This window comes from Mesocricetus auratus, unplaced genomic scaffold (assembly GCF_017639785.1).
Source record: "Mesocricetus auratus isolate SY011 unplaced genomic scaffold, BCM_Maur_2.0 Super-Scaffold_100009, whole genome shotgun sequence".
NCBI lineage: Eukaryota > Metazoa > Chordata > Mammalia > Rodentia > Cricetidae > Mesocricetus > Mesocricetus auratus.
Window position 1 is genome coordinate 34780733 of NW_024429193.1, and position 15585 is coordinate 34796317.

The 15585-nt window shown below is 42.2% G+C and overlaps 1 protein-coding gene across 2 annotated transcripts in view; it reads left to right on the forward strand.

The window, feature by feature from the left end:
- Window positions 1–1004: 1004 nt before the first annotated feature.
- Synpo2 (synaptopodin 2) overlaps window positions 1005–15585 on the forward strand; it is a 158360-nt gene continuing 143779 nt past the window's right edge. The window contains exon 1 of one of the 2 annotated variants that reach the window (XM_040751917.1): window positions 1005–1260. In XM_040751917.1, coding sequence (XP_040607851.1) covers window positions 1156–1260 — 105 coding nt within the window. In that variant the 5' untranslated portion in view covers window positions 1005–1155. The remainder of the gene's footprint in view (window positions 1261–15585) is intronic. The other variant, XM_040751916.1, reaches the window with a different exon arrangement.

Below are 15585 nucleotides of genomic sequence, written 5' to 3' on the forward strand. Positions count from 1 at the left end.
ATGCCTTCCAAGAGAAGACATAAATATTCGAGGCCCACCAGGCCTTGGTGGGTCAGCAGGTGATGAGGAACCAGTGATCCTCTGACAGAAATATTACAGCACATGTTCACAGTGACCTCACAAATGTTTAGACGTTGTGTTGTGTGTCTCTGTATCTTCTGGCAGCTGATGGCGGCTAAGGGAGGGAGGGTCAGTTTTCACCGGGGATGCTCGCTAAGGCTACCTGTATTCCTGTACACCATGCTCCACCTGTTCAGAGGACTCAGTCAGTTTAACAGACAACCACATGAAACTGGCAGGAAATAGCAGTGGTGGAAATAGGGGGAGAATTGGAGTGGAGAGGAGGGATAGGGGACAGATTGGACCTAAGAACAGTATATGCATGCATGAAATGAACAGCACCAGCAAAAAGTATCTCAAATCTTGCAACAGAAAAAAGTTACTAGAAGATAGTTTCCAGTGGAATGCCCCTCCACTTTTCTCTCACCCTCTCCGTCCTACTCTAAACATATGTTAGTTCAGAAAAGATTTTAAAAATGCTTTTATTTTGCTTTCTGCAGGCAACAGTACTGAAACTCGCTTTTCTTTCTTTTTTCATTTATCAATGTGGTAGATATGGATGTATTTGAGAGAGAGAGAGAGAGAGAGAGAGAGAGAGAGAGAGAGAGAGAGAGAGAGAGAGAGAGAGAGAGAGAGAGAGAGAGAGCCCAACTCTCTAGTAATTGAGTTCTGAGAGCTTATACTTTACTCATGGAAGTTAAAACTCCCCCAAGTTGGCTACTATTTATAGAACCACTAAATCGCCATTCTATTCAGGTTCTGGCACCGAACCGGTCAAAGCAAGAGCAATGCTGTTCTCCCTGCTCTTCATGCACCCCATCTTATCCCAAACCGGGCTTTTTCTTTTCGTGTGAAGCTCTGTCCTTTTTGCTGAAGTGGGCCGAGCAAAGGGTGTGACGCAAGAGAGGGCGGTACAGGTGCTGGGAGGGCGGTGGGGAGGCTTGGCCTCGGCGCACTTTCCCCGCAGCCAGCCGCGGGGCAGCCCTGCTTCCTGCACCCTCCGCACCAGCCCAGCTTCAGGCGCATCCTCCACCGCACCCCGGCCTCTTGCCTGTCTTTCCCAAGCTCTTGATGCTGCCCAGCTGAAAGGAGAAAATGGGCACCGGCGATTTTATCTGCGTTTCCATGACTGGAGGGGCGCCCTGGGGGTTCCGACTGCAAGGCGGCAAGGAGCAGAAGCAGCCCTTGCTAGTCGCCAAGGTAGGACCAAGAGAGGTGTTCTGAGCTGTCAGACCTGGGAAGGAGGGGTCGAGACAACCTGTTGATGGTCTTTCTAGTCGGTCGTTGGCTTGCTTTTTGCGCCGTTGATGGATTTATCTAGGATGTGGCTTTTTTAAAAAAGAATTTCGTAAAGAAATGTACACCATACGCCATGTAATTAGCTATCAATTATGCCGTCTGAATCTGGTGAAGAAGGGCTGGTTAGCTGTCATCTGCCAGCTAGCAGCCTTGGACTGCTTCGATGTGCTCGCCTCCGTTCACATCGCTTTGCGGCTTTGCGTGACTCCCAACAGAGGAGAAAGGTCTTGCTTCCCAGACAACCACTGTGCTCTAATAACACTTGGTAGTGACATTTAGTGCGCAACAGGCATAAAAAGGTCAGTTTGGGACGGTAAGAGATAAAGAATTGTCATGAGATCTGTTTCAAAGAATAGCCTTTTAAGGATTTAAAGAAGTGCAAAGCCCAACTACTATATTTCATTCACTCTCTCACCTGGCAAAGAGCACAGGCTAGAGTCACAGATACTTTATTATTTTTTTAATTTCATTTTATTAAAATATGATTGCGTTATTTCCCTCCATTCCCTTTCCTTCCTCCAACTCCTCCCATGTCCCCTGATCTCTTCTTTTATAGTGGTTAAATGAGTGTATATATTTATATTATATGTTTGTATAGGCATAAACATATAAACAACCGGCTGAGTCTGTTCAGTGTACCCACAGATATTTATATATGCACTAGTTAAAACAAACTTTCTGGTGCACCTAGTAGCTATTTAATATCATTGTCACATTAGATTGATGTTCAGCGTAGAACAACACCCACAATCTAACAGAGAGCTCTAGTTTCTAATTGGCACTCAGGTAAAATAAAGTTAAAACACAAGAAGGCAAGCTCTTTTAGTCAAATGTTAATCCAAACTGTAGATTTCCACGACAGTGCATGACGGCAGAAGAGGTTACTTTCTTGTTGCATTTTTATATTTACAACGACTCTAGATCTCTATGAAGCATCTGGGTCACTTTGCTTTGTAGCTCTTCTCTCCCTGCGTCTTTTTACCTTTTACAAATGGTCCCGGCAAAGACAGAAGTTTCTTTGAAAATTTCTGCTTCCAGGCATCTATCAGAAACTCCTTTCTTTGGTGGGAGAGTTCTGCCACCTAGTGAGGAGTCCAGAAACGGAGTGTGAGCTTGGACCTGGGAGATGAAAGCAGTTTATATCTGGAAAGTTCCTCAGAGGTCCCCGTTCTTTTGAGCCCAGAGAGGCTGAGTCCTCTCGAGGCTCTGTTTGGAAGGGCAGAAGGACAAAGCGTTGGAAGGCTGCTCCGTTGGGATTCTTCAAGAATCAGGAACCAACAGCAGATGCAGGGTGAATGCCGGATTCAGCGTACTACAAGGCTCAGGAGACTAAGGCAGATTTACTCAGTATCAGTTGGTTGGCTGGCTCCAGTAGCTGAGATTCGGGTTCTAATTGCAGCTCTGACCTAACTTGCAGTTTGACCCAAGGCCCGTTGGTCACTGGGCCTGACTCAGTTGTCATGGAAGGGGAGATGTTGCCTGGGTAGGGAAGGAGAAAATGGAGGAAGAAATTGGACCTATACACTCCATGAGCTCTACCTTGCTCAAATATTCACTAATTCTAACAGTATGTAGTGTAGAGTCCCTCACCTGCTAACTGAAGTGTGGGGACAGAGGTGGCCGACAGCTGGAATTCTGCACAGGCTTTTCCATGGCCAAGCCTGGAAAACACAGCGGATGGTGGGTTTCCTCTGAGTTCTCTTATGCACTGACTTTAGGCTGTGGTAACTCTGTGAAGCAAATTTCTGGGTCCTGTGGCTCATTTTCCCCTGTCTCTCAATTGCCAGGCTGTATGAAAATCAAGTCCACTAGTCCTCCACTCTGCCCAAATCATCTTTCCTAAAATATCCAGGCAATACGTTGAAGGCTTTTAAAATCATGATGAAAGCAACGAGGTGTTCACTTTAATGAGTTAGGCTGTCAGAGGCTGGGGTGTGGGTCAGGAGGAGAGCATGTGGGAGACTGAGTTCACTCCCCCACACCACACTGTATAGTTTCCTGATTTATTTAGAGTGGATTTTAAAATACTATTATGAAAGCTTTGAATGCGTGTTTCATATGTGTTTCTGTGGGCACACCACACCCTACCGCCTGCCTTTTCCATATGTTAATGAACTGTAAAATGAGTTAAGCGAGGTGGAGGTGTAAGTGTCAGATGACTGTTACTATGTCTTTCCATGTTTGTCACTGATTCACATTTGTTATATTTGGTGTTTTTTTATTATATCATACTTGTTTTACCTTGGAACTTTCTAAGACACTGCAACAATTCAGTGAGTGAACCTCCAGTAAAGGTTTTTCACTGAGTTCAAGGAGAGTGAATGTCAGTTGCCTATACACTGTCTGTCTCATCCTGACTGAGCTCCCAGCAGGAGGGAGTAAGCAAAGGAGGGGAAAGCCTCAGTGGAGGAGGACAGCCAGTGAGGGAAATAAGGGATATGCAAATGAAACACGCAGGAGGCAAAGACTGGAGTATCAGCACAGCCATCTACATCTGCATAGTGAGTTCTAGCCCAGCCTCAGTTACCTTAAATCCTCTTTCAACAAAATCCATACAAGTTATTCATTTTAGAGTTTAAAAGCTATAAGCATTTCTAAAAAATAGAAACTTTAAAGCAGTGTTCTTTGGCTTATAATAAAATACTTCAGTGTCTAGATTTTCTATAATCCTATGTAGCAGTTCTAACAGGCTGAAACAGTATAATAAAAATTTAGTTCAGTATTATTAAGTTCAGAAATTTAATTGATATTTAGCCTCCAGGAAATATCTCTCTAGTGACAATTTAGCTATTTATGAGAAATGAACATATGTTTTTAACATTTGCCAGGTGCACTAAATTGTACACAAAACCACAATTTTAAAGATTCAAAAGAAGAATATTTGTGAAAGTTTTCATTGACTTTCAAGTTCAATGCTATAAAATTTTTTTTAATCAACTGAAAAACTTAAAGTCCAAGTAATCAGTAATATTATCCATGTCTATGGTCTGTGATTAGAAACAGAACTTTGTAATACCACTCACAGGGTAATCCTCAGTCAAGCAGATTCTCTATCCATCCCAGGAGCAAGTTTATCTAGACAGAAAGCCCCATTGTGTGTGTGTTTTCACATTTCCTCACAAAAGGATGTCAATGTTATCGGGGACATGTGCCTACATGGCTGTGTCCCTGGCAGTTCCTTAGCATCTTCCTATAAAGACTTGGAGAGAAGGCTTTGTTTTGCGAAAAAATCTTGTGATTGAAAAGTAACTCACATTTTGAAAGCAATGAGAAAATAAATGGTCAGACTAAATATAAGTTAAGGTGGTTCACCATAAAGGTTTCTTTAAAAAAAAAATACCGTAGCCTGTGCCCAGCCCTGAGTTAGTGAGTCTGAGGTTTGCCCTGGCGTCAATATTTCTTAACATTCCAAGGAGATGGATCTGACCAAAACATGAGCCCTACTGAAGAGAGCTGAGGCCAGCCATGCCCCCTAAGAGCTGCCTAGGGCCTGGCATGTCCTGTGAGCACTTCCCCAGAGGAGGACCAGGGGGAGGCTAGGCGCTGTGTGAGTCTCTGGCATTGTGAACAGGGAGGATTTCCCCTTCTGATGTCAAGATAAGTGGGCCATTGGATCAAGAAGAGTGTTGGGAAGCCCCAAAGTGACCATGCTAAACACCAGGGATGCCTACCAGATGGGACAGTGTGCATTTGTCCCCATGTGTTTGTTTGGTCAGTGGGTGTGATAGTTGAATGAGAATAGCCCTACAGGCTTCCATATTTGAGTACTTATTCACCAGGGAGTGGAACAGTTAAGAAGGATTAGGAGGCGTGGCCTTGCTGGAGGAGGTGTGTCACTAGGGGTGGGCTTTGAGGTTTCAAAAGCCGGGTCTCTTGCCCTGCCTACTCTGCCTGTGGATCAGGATGTGAGCTCTCAGCTACTGCTCCAGCACCATGCCTGCTTGCCATGCTCCCCTCCATGATGATAATGGACTAAAACTCTGAAACTGTAAGCAAACTCCCAATTAAAAGCTTCCCTTTATCAAATTTGTTTTCCACACGGTGTCTCCACGCAGCAACAGAACACTGACTAAGACAGTGAAGCCCACTAGCTCGCCTGCCTGGTGCACTTATAAATGGGAGTGGGTGGTGCTGATGAGGGGGAAGGGATACAGAGAAACACTAACACTAGAGAAAAAGAGAGAGGGTGGAGAGAAGAGGAAGGAGGAAAGGAAAAATTTTTATTAAAGTCACATCATTTATTATTTTATTAAAATACCTAATAAATACTCAAGAGCATTATTAAATCTTGAATTTTAGAATCTGACAGCATTAAAGAAACACCTCACTAGACCAGCTGAAAGTGAGCCTCTGCCTAGAAGCAAAAAAACATGCTGTCTTAACTGCTGTGAATTCATATGTGTAACTGCTCTGTCGTGCCCAGAAAACACTGTTAGAGTATGCTGGGGGATACAGGGAGGGATAGCTAACACTAAAGACATTTCAGAAACGTTATGTGGAAACCCACTTCTGTCGAAGCTTCTATATATATATATATATATATATATATATATATATATATATGTACATATGTGAAGGGCTTAATGGAGTTACCCTATGATGAAGTAATGGTGTCCCTATGAGATACCACAGGACAACATATGAAACACCCAGTGCCACAACTCTAAATAGGGGGGTGGTCTCCCTCACATCCCCCTTAGAGCTCAGGGAATGCTATGGAAGAGGAGGCAGAAAGAATGTGAGAGCCAGAGGGGGTGGAGGACACCAGGATAGCAAGGCCCTCTAGATCAGCTGTGCAAAGCTCTTAGGAACTCAGAGACTGAAGCAGCAAGCACAGGTCCTAAGGAGTCCGCACCAAGTCCTGTTTGCAAATAGTACAGCTTTCAGTGTGCACCAAGTCCTGTGTGTAAATAGTGCAGCTTTCAGTTCATGCTTTTATGGGATTCCTGTGTGTGTGTGAACAGGTGGGGCTCTGATTCTTGTGTCTTCTCTTAGGCCCTTTTCCTCCAGTTGGTTTGCCTTGTCCAACTTCTATGTGATGGTTTTTGTTTTATCTCATTATATTGTATTTTGTTATGTTTTGTTGTTATATCTTTAGAAGCCTGTTTTTTCTAATGAGAGACAGAAAGGGAGTGGATCTCAATGGGAAAGGGTTGGGGAGGGACTGGGAGGAGTACAGAGAAGGGCAATTGTAATAAGGACATATTGTGTGTGAAAAGAATCTCCTTTTAATAAAAGGGGGAAACAGAACTTTAAAAAATGCCCAGTGCCAGGAATGAGTTACCTCCTCTGGAACTGTTGGCAAGTGGAGTTCCATAGACCTCCAAATATCACAAACTATTAACAGTGCTCTTTCTTATGCTCTGGAGTTTGACAATAAGAGGACACCACACCTCAAGTCACAGAAATCCACCTGCGTGGGCCACCACCACCCGGCTTATTTTTTTTAATGTTGGAATGTATTAATGTAAACTTCTTTCTTAGAACCTGTTTAGTGGTTCTACAAATTTGTATTTTTTTCCTGTTTTGTCCTAAGGATTTAAAATTTTTCTTTCTAAGTTCTTCATGAATCTACTGGTTGTTCAAAATCATGTTTTCTAGTTTCCATTTATTTGTGCATTGTCTGATTTTCTTGCCATTTTCCTGTTTTATGTCATTGTAACCAGGAAAAGATACTTGATATGATTTTAGTCTTCATACTTGTTTAGATTTGTTTTCTGGCTTAATGTGTGTTCTATCCCAGAGAACACTCCACAAGCAGTGGTAAGAAATGTATAATGTATACATAGGGTTGGTATCACACACACACACACACACACACACACACACACACACGCACGCACGCACACGTACACGCTAAAGCCTTTTGCTGAGTTCACACCTGTATGCAGTTGCTTTCTCTGTATCCTTTTCAGGTTTGATAGAGTCTATTTGATCTGACGTTAGTACAGCTGCTTTTGCTCACTCTTGGTTTCTAGGTTGTGCAGGGTATCTTTCCCAGCTTTCACTTTCTGATGAAATGAGTGTCTTACAAGTGTCTATGTCCTGAATTCTTGAAAACTCTTCATTCACACTAGCTACACTTGCTTTTATTTCAAAGCAGTTACTGGGAAATAAGAACTTAGTACTGGTATTTTTATACCCTTCTTCCCCCCTCCCTCCCTCCCTTCCTCCCTCCCTCCCTTCCTTCCTGTTCTTCTTTCCTTCCTTATTTCTTCTCTTACTATCTTCCTTTGTGGCTAAGTAATATGTTTTGATTCTTTGATTCTTATTTTTATTTAATATAGCTACCATAGGGTTTTGTTTGTTTGTTTGTTTGCTTGCTTGTTTTTTGAGATAGGGTTTCCCTGTATAGTCCTGCCTCTTCTGGAACTTGCTGTGCAGACCAGGTGGGCCTAGAACTCTGAGATCTGCCTGCTTTTGCTTCCTGAGTGCTGCTGGGACTAAGGCACATGCTACTAAGTCTGGTTTACCACAGGTATTTAATTTGTAGTCATCCCAAGACTTAGAAAGAGCACCCTAAAATATCCTTTAATTCTACTTTCTCCAGTTTTGAGTTTTTGTTGAGTATCACAAATTACATTCTTTATCACATTTCCATTAAAATGTTGTGGGTATTGTTTCAATTTTTTTTAAAGATTTGCTTAGCTTTTAACATAGTGTTAGCGTGTGTCTGTCTGTGTGTCTGTGAGTCTCTGTGTTGATGTGCATCTGAGTACAAGTGCCCATGAAGGCCAGAAGAGGGCACTGGAGCTGGAGCTACAGGTGGTTGTGAGCCACGTGACATGAGTGCTGAGAACAGAGCCTCTGGTGCTCTGGAAGAACATATCTACTCTTAACCACTGAAGCACCCCTGCAGTCCCCAAATAGTTTTGTCATTTAACCTTTCCACTAAAAATAAAAGCAGTTTGTAAATCACTGTCACTTTACTAGAGTGTTCAGAACTGGAGTGTATATCTGCATTGATCAGTGAATCAGACTTTCAAGTATTTTTATGTTACTCATTGGCAATGAGTTTTTTTTTTTTAACTCGGAAAACACTTGAGCATTCCTTTTTTTTCTTTGTTAGTTTATTTTTACTGTATACATGACATTAGGTTCCTTGTTATTTTTTTAAATGATATTTTAGATATCTCACACTTCTCTGTTTACATACATGGACTAACTTTTCCTTTTAAATTGAAAATAGATTTTCTTTCATACAGTATATTCTGATTATGGTTCCCCTCCCCCAACTCTTCCCAGATTCTCCCTGCTTCGCCATCCATCCAAATTCATACTCTTTTTTTTTCATTTTGTCATTAGAAAACAAGGAAGCATCAATTAATATTAATAATAAGATAAGAAAAATAGAAACGAACAAACCCAAATAGGGCAAAACAAGCAAGACAGCAAACAAAAAGAACCACAGAAGCTGGGAGGTGGTGGCACAGGTCTTTAATTCTAGCACTCAGGAGGCAGAGGCAGGAGGATCTCTGTAAGTTCGAGACCAGCCTGGTCTACAAGAGCAAGTTCCAGGACAACCTCCAAAGCCACAGAGAAACTCTGTCTTGAACAGCCTCCCCAAAAAGAGCCACAGAATAAAACACAAGAAGCATATACAGACACTGAGACACACATATTAGTACATTCAGAAAATATATAAAAACAAAATTGGAAACCATAGTATATAAGCAAAAGATCTGTAATGAAAAAAAAATCCCTGACTAAATGTTATAAAACAAAAACTGCCTGGTGGGGAGGGATGTGGAGGAGGGGAGGGAGAGGGAGTTGGGATTGATATGCAAGTGTGTTTCTAACTTAAATTTAAAAAAAGAAAAAGGAAGAAAAAGAAAAAAGCCCTCCAAAAATACCACTGAGCTCATTCTGTGTTGGCCACTTACTTCTGGGCACCAGGCCTGCCCGGGTGTGGCTGTGTACTCAGTGAAGACTCTGGTGGAGAAAATTAATTCTCTCCTGTGGGCAGTTATCAATTAGAAATAGCTGCGTTAGGATGGAGGCTTGTGTCTACTTTCCTCTCAGTCTTGGGGCCCATTTGGCTTCGATCTGCACAGGCTCTGTGCGAGCTGCCTCAGTCTCTGTGGTTTTATACTTATGTCAGTCCTGTTGTACCAAGCAGGCCTTGTTTTCTTGGTGTCTTCCATCCCCACTGACTCTAATAGGGTTTCTGCTCCCTGAGCCCTGAAGGAAGGGTTTAGATGGAGACATCTCATTCGGAACTGAGTGTTTCCAAGTCTCTCATTCTTTCATTCAGGTTGTAGGTCTCTGTATGTATTCCCATCTACTGCAGGAGTAACCTCTGATGACGGATGATCACAACACTTATCTGTGGATATAACAGAATGTCGTTAGGAGTCATTTTATTGCTATGTTCCTTTAGCAGAACAATGGTATTTGGTTTCCCCTAGGTCTATGGCCTATCCAGTCTCAGATTCTTGGGGCAGTGTCAGGCATGGGTTCCATCTCACAGAGTGGACCTTAATTCTAATCAGTTAGTGGTTGGTTACTCTCACAAGCTTTGTGCCACTATTGCTCACCGACAGGTCAGCACTGTAGATCCCAGGACTTGTAGCTGGGTTGGTGTTCACCTTCCTCCTTGGGTAGCATGAAGAATATCTTCTAGTACCATGAACACTACTCAGTAGAGGTGAAGGCTCTAGGTAGGCACCAGTTCAACTTCTCTGTGTTTAGTGAGTTACATAGGCATTGTCTTCAGCAACAGGGCCTGGCCATCAGTTTGTGGAAAGCAACAACAACAAAAGAGCCTTGGTAATATCTGGGTTGCTTTTTGTCAGTGTTTTATCATAGCAATTGAAAGCTAACTAGTATAGAAAATACCAGATTGCACCAGATTCATGGACAGTGGCTGTGACATGCGCAATTCCTGACCATGTTGCTGCAAGAGTTTTGGGTTAGTAAAGTGCTCACAGCTTTACTGGCTGGTCTTTGGCAGCTTGGGAGATAAGAATGTTGAGAGAGATACAGATGATGGAGGCCTGGCCTATGAAGTTTCAGGGGGGAGTTTTAGAGTCTCTCAAAGACTGTGCCAGGACTGTCCATGTACTAGTTTGAGTTAAGAATCTGGCCAGGAGAGATGGCTCAGTGGTTAAGGGCATTGACTACTCTTCCACAGGACCCAAGTGCAACTCCCAGCACCCACATGGCAGCTCCTCACTGTCTGTAACTCCAAGTCTGACACCCTCACACAGACGTACATGCAGGCAAAACACCAATGCACTAAAAAGAAATAAATTATTTAAAAAAAATAGAAAGAAGAATCTATGGCTTTTAGTCAGCGGGGCTGAAGACGTAGCTGTGATTGACAAGAGACCAGCATCACTGAAGTGAAGTTGGCTTTACCAGGACATTTGATGCTGATTGGCTGGGGCTGAAAAATCTCTCCTGATTAATAAAAGGCCAGCATAATGGAAGCAAAATACTTTTGGAAGTGTTTCCTCAGAGTCAGCACACAGAAGTCGTGGTCCAGAGGGGACCAAAGTTTCATCTCAAGCTGGCAGCTGAACTTAGGAATGTGTAAGAGTCTCTCAAATGGTACTGGTCTTGAAGGCATGAGAGGGTTGCAGACAGCAAGCCAGTAAGCAGTGTTCCTCCATGGTGTTCTTCAGTCCGGGCTCCCAGGTTTCTACCTTCAAGACCCACTCTGGCTTGCCCCCAGTGATAGGCTGTAAGGTGCAAGGCGAGACGAGCCCTTTCTTCCTTCAAGTTGCTTTTCGCCATGGTGTTTATAAGCAGAAACCAAATTAGTATAGATGTTTTATGAATTACTGAATTTACAGTGACCGTTTAGCCATTTTTATGAATGAGGAATTTTAGTTATAAGGTATTTTTAAAATCTTAATGTGCCTCCATGGGTTATAATGTATTTATCTAAAGATCTAGTGAGATTTTATTTTCTTCAGTACTTGAGTCTAAATGCTATTAAAGCTGACGAAGATAATCTTAGAGAATACATAGACACACACTGGACACACTGAGGAAATGAATCATTTTGTGATAGCCATTTCCATTTCATCAGTGAGCGGAGCAAAAACTTTTGTTGAAAGTCGATTTCTGTCTGCCCTTTGTTCTTACAGCTATTTACATGGGTACATTTTTACATTATAGTGTTAAATGTTACTGTGTATTACATCTTGAAGATAGCAAACCACATTTGAAGTTTTCTTTTCTAGTTAGGCAAGCAGAAACTGCATTTTAATGAATAACATATCAATAGACACTTTCAATAAAAACACCACCTATAGAAACACTTTCATCATCTGTTTTAAAAACATTTTGTCTGCTTCATCTATTTTTTTTTGCTAAAGGCTGCTTCCAAGCAGCTCACTGTTGTGTTTATTCCTTTGAAATATGTCAGGAGACCAGTGACTAAGAACCATGTCTTAGTCTAGAAAGGACAGGCAGAGTTAGAATGTTCATTTTCTGTCAAATAAAACCAGGACACTCTTCAAGCTCTGCGCTTCTGTTAAGGGTTTGAAGAAGTGGCAACGAACTTTTCAGGATTGCAAATGCCGGTGTGATGTGTAAGTCTCTGTCTGTATCACTGGTGTCCTTGGCAACATGGTTCAAGATTTCTCCCAGCATGATGGTGCTTATCTGTAATCCTGAGACTGTAGGATCATGATTTGTAGGCTAACCTGAGCTACAAACAAAGGCCCTGTTTCAAGCAAGCGAAAAGACATAATTTCAATGTAATTTAAATGTAAATTTCTCTAAAATTTATTGTATCAATAACATTCTGTTGACGTTTTACATGTGTCTCCTAATTATCTTACTATAACGTTGCCAGCAAACACCTCGTAGCTTTACCCCAGAATCTTTTTGGGTTTTGCTGCAAATTCCTGTGAAGGCAGGTTCCTGTTCCACTGATCGTTTTATCAGCACAGTTTTTCTGTAAAATGCTGATTTTCCTTAAAAAATTCATTTAGCTTTTGGCATTTTCTTCCAGTCTCCTTTACTGTTCAATTCACATCAAAGGCAGATTCTATTTATTTCAATTCTTTTTTAGACAGAGTAACACTGTAGCTCTTGCTGACCTGGAACTCACTACATAGCCCAGGCTAGCCCTAAACTTAAAGTAATCCTCTTGCCTCGACTTCCAAAGTACTTGAATTGTTGACATGAACCACTACACCTGATTTCTATTTCATTATTAAAATGAAATCTAAAAAATACCAAAGACAGAGATAGTCTAGAAGTATCTGTACCTTCACCCAATCACATACCAAACATAATACACAGTGTATTCTTTAATATGTATTCTGTTACGATTTATACCAATTTCCGGGGGTTTCCATCCTTAACAGCATCTGCTGAGAAACGTTGACTTGTTGTCACATTATATTACTTAGCCATTTTTTAATTGCATTCATACAGATCTTTCTAAACTTTATTGTGAGGTTTAAAACTCTGTAAAGTTTTCAGTTCAGGACTGCCTGACACCAACCATTATTGAAAAATCACATCTAGAAATTTTGTTTTTTTTCTGGCCCAAGCGATCTTCCTCTGCAGCAACGGCATTTATATATGGGATCCCTCGTGAACTTCTTGGTAGTTTCAACAATCCTGTCACTTGTCCCAAGCAGCTAAAGTCTTGGTTTTCAGGCTCAGGGTAGGACTTGTGATTAGCAGGGGAGAGATGGGTTCAAATTAGCTCCTTTTCTGATATAGTAGAATGTGTTATCTTTAGGTAAAAGTCCTTTTTTTCCAAATTGTTTTAGCAAGGACCATTTTGTGAGTGTTGATAATATCCAAGTAGATAAGTAAATGAAAATTTGCTATATCAAATACAGAAGAGTGTAACAGAGCCTCTTCTCCTTCCAACTTATCTGGACGTCTCATTGTAGGTGGAGTTATTATGTCTTAGTCAGTGATCTATTGCTGTGAAGAGACACCATGACCACAGAAACTCTTATAAAGGAAAGCACTTAATTGGGAATGGCCTACAGTTCAGAGGTTTAGTTCTTTATCATCATGGCAGGAAGCATGGGGACACACAGCAGACAAGGTACTGGAGAGGTAGCTGAGAGTTCCGCATCTGGATCAGCAGGCGTCAGGAATAGGGAGACACTGGGCCTGGCTTAAGCATTTGAAAGCTCATCCCCAGTGGCACAGTTTTTCCAACAAGGCCACGTGTCCTAACCCTTTCAAGTAGTCTCTATCTAATAATGCTGCTCACTGATTGCCCATGGAGTCTAAGAGGACCATTTTCATTCAAACCAGCTCAGGTTTCTTCAGGTGCTGTCTGGAATACATGAGTCTGCCCCACAGACTATATTGGAACACAGCATCCCTCTCAGACCATGCATTAAAGTAGAACTAACTCTTAGAGCTCATTTCTATGTTATTTTTTAAAATGAACTATGTGCATGTAAGAGTCCAGCTAACTTGATAGTCATGTAGGGAAAGAGCCTTCAAGCACATGCTGTAAGTACAATACCCTGGGACAAAAGCATTCTGGAGTGTTCAAGAAGTGGTATGACCAATAAATATATATTTCCATCAGAAACAGCCCTAAGAACCCAATCTGTCCCAGTGACTTAAAAATAGGTAGAAGCCAGGCAGTGGTGGTGCATGCTTTTAGTCTTTGCACTAGGGAGGCCAAGGCAGATGAGTTTGAGGTCAACCTTTTCCTTAGTGGTCATCCCCCCATTCACCTTGCCTTTTGAGACAGTCTCTCAGTGGGATCCAGGGCTCACTGATCAGGCTAGTTTCATGGATTACAAGTGTGTACCGCAATGCCTGGCTTTTTATGTGGGTGCTAGGTATTGAACTCAGGTCCTCATGCCTTAATGACAAGCTCTTTACCAACTGAGCCACACCCCTCATCAGCCTCTTGAGCCAGGCAAGTGGCCAGGCTCCTCCCCTGAGGACCTCTAACTGCCAGGTTCCACCCACATTACACTCTAACTGCCCTAACCCAGTTCCCCCTCCCCCAGCCCCCTACCTCTGCCTCTCTGTGCTGGGACTGAAGGTGTGCACTTTCACACATGGCTGGAAGTATAGATTTTAAAGGCAATATAAGGTTAAATGATTGGCCTACTTAAAAAGGGTATGGCTTTAGAAAGAGGTATCACAATAAAGTTGATGCTTTGTTCATTCACGCATGAGCAAGTGACTGCTCATAGCCGTCCAGCTGTACTTAGAGTGGTAGACTGTGTCTGTGTGACTTTGTTTCCTCACTGGTGAGATGGGTATAGTAGTAGCTGTATTTCCAAGAATTGCTTATAGAGTTAGAAATTGTGCATGACAATCACTTAAGAAACAGTCAGGATTTTTTAAAGAAAGGTGTTATTATCACCTTTGTGGTGATCCCAATTTAAAAAACAAACGAACAAACAAACAAATATCAACTTTGGGAAGTCAAGGCTTTGAGTCCTGGGGGTCACTGTGAAGGCTGCTACACTTCTTGGTCCCTTCTTGGGAGGCGATAATAAATGGTTTCAGAATGTTGCTTTCTTATGGAGTACCCCATCACTCTTTAGTTGGAAACAACACATGGAAATCATGGAGAGAAGAAATCATTTCATGTGCATAGGAACGCTAAAGGAAAACAGATTGCCCCAGTAACGGTAAGACACAGCTCTGTGAAGTCAGAAGGAGGCTGTGCCCCACCTATGGCAGAGGCTGCTGAACATCCTTCTCTCCCCGCCCTCTTCTACCAGATCGCCACCATTGGATGTTATTACTATATAAGGTTGCTTTTCCTAAGTAGATGATAACCTATTATACTCTTTGGCGCATTCAGCTTTTCAAAGAATGGTCAGATATTTCATCTGTCAAGATCAAACTAAAGTGAACAATGGGCAGTGGTGGTGCACGCCTTTAATCCCAGCACTGGGGAGGCAGAGGCAGGCAGACCTCTGTGAGTTCCAGGCCAGCCTGGTCTACAGAGTGAGTTCCATGACAGCCAGGGCTACACAGAGAGACCCTGTCTGGAAAAACAAGGGAAAAAAATCAAACTAAGATGAGACCCAAGACTGGTGAGAGTTGACTACCATTTAAGTCATCATTGTTGTTTTTTTGTTTCATGGAAACATAACTTTTTCTACAGATGGTGCTCAGAATGACTTCTGTAGATTGTAAACATTTTGGTGCACTTTGGGCTGCTATAGAAAGTAGACGCACAGGGATGAGTTTTCAGGCACTTTTTACCCCAGGCAGAGTGGAGCAGAACTTGGCAGAGTGGCAATCTGGGTGGGTGGAAGC